At 28.4% G+C, this 2,871-nt stretch overlaps 1 protein-coding gene across 1 annotated transcript; it reads right to left on the bottom strand.

The window, feature by feature from the left end:
- Positions 1 to 585: 585 nt before the first annotated feature.
- Positions 586 to 1,221, bottom strand: LOAG_14230 (hypothetical protein; the record flags this gene model as incomplete). The annotated part of the gene is made up of 2 exons (XM_003149728.1): positions 586 to 764; positions 996 to 1,221. 2 exons carry the CDS (start codon positions 1,219 to 1,221, stop codon positions 586 to 588), a joined length of 405 nt encoding a protein of 134 aa, XP_003149776.1.
- Positions 1,222 to 2,871: the final 1,650 nt, after the last annotated feature.

The raw sequence follows: 2,871 nt of genomic DNA on the forward strand, positions 1-2,871 counted from the left end.
GGAGAAGAAATTGTGGAAACGAATTTGGTGAGGAAGAAAGCAGTTTGTGACGGTAGACTGAATTCTGAAGGGAAATATGGAACCTTTTACAGTGAAAAGATCGAATCAGTCAAATATCAGAAAGACTCAAAAAAAATCGAAATAAATCTCAGTTTTCCCTTTTGCATTGAATAACAATGCATTGTAAAACAGAAAGTATTTCATACAGATTATGCAAAAAAGTGAATAATACTGTCACAAAAAGTTTTTCTATAGAAATTGGGATTAACAGAATATTTCGTGTCACTGGAAGCCTTTCATTGAATTACATAAGTTTGCATTTGTATCAGAAATAGAAGCGTATTAAGATAAGCTGTGCCATCGACTGTCATTATTTTCCATCCAGGGAAAGTTTAATTTAAAGAGAGGTTTTTTTTTCGCTGTTATACACAGATTCCCAAATTTTTATTTCGAGAAAAGTTTTTTTTAGTAGTAAATATGGCGCTCGTTTTTTCTCTCCAAACTTCGTTATAAAATTTTCGTCATACGAATGATGATAAGTATTGCATGCCTAAATATGGCTCAGTATCGCAATATTTCCTTCAATCACGATTCATCTTTAAAAACAGCAGAAATGATTCTTTTTTCTCTTTCGAAATTGATTCTTGATTCTGAATTTCTGATTTCAGAATCTGATTTGATTTCTGATTTCAGAATTGATTCTGAAGTAAATTTCGATTCACCAAATGTAAATAACTTACCCTCCAATTCGTGGTAAGGTGGATCTGAAATAAGAGGATGTTGAAAATGAAATTTGATAAAATAAATGGAAGAAAAAGAAGTAAATGATAAGTATTTCTTCAATTGTCTTTTTTTAATGTTGAAAAAATTTGGGAAAAAATTGGCATTCTGCTTGTTAACTCATTTCATTTCATCTTTTTTATAACAGAATTAGATAAATCTATTCAACAGTTAAACTAGTGGACCTTCATTGAAAACTTTGAACCATCATATACTTGAACAATACTCGGAACACTGATAGATGTAAAAGTTGAATCTATTACATATGTGAATATAAACGTGAATGCAGACGTGAATATGAAAGCACACGTGAAAACCGCATTCACATCCAAAACATGGCGATTTTGTTTTGCTTAACCTATCTACTGGATGAGTTTTCATTACCATAATGGATAATAATCCATACTTCCATAGTTCATCATATGTAAATTTGTTCTTCATCTAATATTATTCGTTATCTTAATTCTCTGAATTTATTTTTCAGCAATTAGCAACAATTTTGCTAATTTCACTGAAAAAATTTCCATTTTCATTGTTTTCCTGAAATGATTTTACTTTGAGAAAAAACGAAAACTTTTACTACGAAAGGAAAAAATCATGAAATTCCGACTTTTCTTTTTTTGTTTTAAAACTTCTTTTAGGAATAAAAAAGAAGAGCCCAAACTTTTTTTGTTAATGTCCTTTTAAAAACAAAAAAGAAATTTCAAAACTTTCATTTTCCTTTCCGGTTTTAAAGGTTAATATTTTTAAGACTTTTTTAGAAAGAAAAAAGTGGATCCATAACTTCTAAAAATTGAACTACTATCTATTTGTGAAATATACAGTTACAAGAAAACATTAATTCGAACATTTCCGCCCATTCCCTTAATTTTTTTATTCGCACTTCAAATTTTGATACCGTACCCGTCATTGTTTCTGCTAAAAAACAGTGCCTTACAAGGAAAGAAAAAATTGTATATTGTTTCATTAGGTTATCAATAATTAGATCTATGTTTTGATGAATCTGAATCTGAGATACTGATAAAGGAAAAAAAAAAACCAATTCTCTGCATAAACATATGAAGACTCAAACGGATGAGAAACTGCGCACTTGTTTTGTGTGCACGAAAAATTTTGCTCTATTACAGAATATGAGAATACACATGATGATTCATAACAATGATGGGGCCAGATTCAACTGCACTGTATGCAGCAAAGCTTTCCTGAGGAGATCCCATTTGAATTCATACATGAAGAATCACATGATGGATTGACATCGAAATTACGCATTGCTACTGAAAGTAATAATTGGTTTAAATAATTAAGTATATGTGTCCTTTTTCCATTGAAATGGATTAAAATCACGAGAATTTTTTTGGGAAAATTAGCCAAAATATAATTATATAAATCAAAATTACTACAAATTATAACAATTACAATTCGAAAATTTCAAAATTAAATGAAATAAAATTCATAACTTGCGATTATTTAAAGCATTGAACTGTGGCAATTGTATTGGTCTAAAAAGTGCGCAACTAAAATAAACAGGCGGAATTGGTGCTGGAAAAATATACGATGCTGGAATGAAAAATTTGAATCTTTCGATAGGAAGTGATATTGCTTGTGGGACTGTAAAAGGCGAGTTCACTAGTTTTTATCCGGAATAAATGTCAAACTAATTCAATATTTGCTTAAATTTGGTTTCATCCTTATTAATCTGAAAATAACATTTTCCGTGTTAGAAAAAGCACGTTTGCGATTTTTTTTTGTATATTAAAAAAATTAAGACGTTTTTCTTCAATGAAAAATAAAATTTTTTTTAATTTTACAACTATTTCCTTCAACAAATATCCTTGTAACATTTCAACAAAATAAATGGAAAGGAAAAGAATAATCCCTAAACATGTTTAATCATTTTTAAGTATTCAAATTTCTAAGTATTCCAAGTATTATTAAATTCGATGCGAATTCATTTTAAATGATAAATAAAAAAAAAAAACAATTCCAGTTATTTTGGTTAATTTTGGATTTGTAATTTCGCACAATTCTCACATTCTTTTTTTGTATATTATCTAAATCAAACTTGTTAATTGATATTTAAATTTATTTAAC

The sequence above is a fragment of the Loa loa genome (assembly GCF_000183805.2).
Source record: "Loa loa unplaced genomic scaffold supercont3.446, whole genome shotgun sequence".
In the NCBI taxonomy this organism is placed as follows: domain Eukaryota; kingdom Metazoa; phylum Nematoda; class Chromadorea; order Rhabditida; family Onchocercidae; genus Loa; species Loa loa.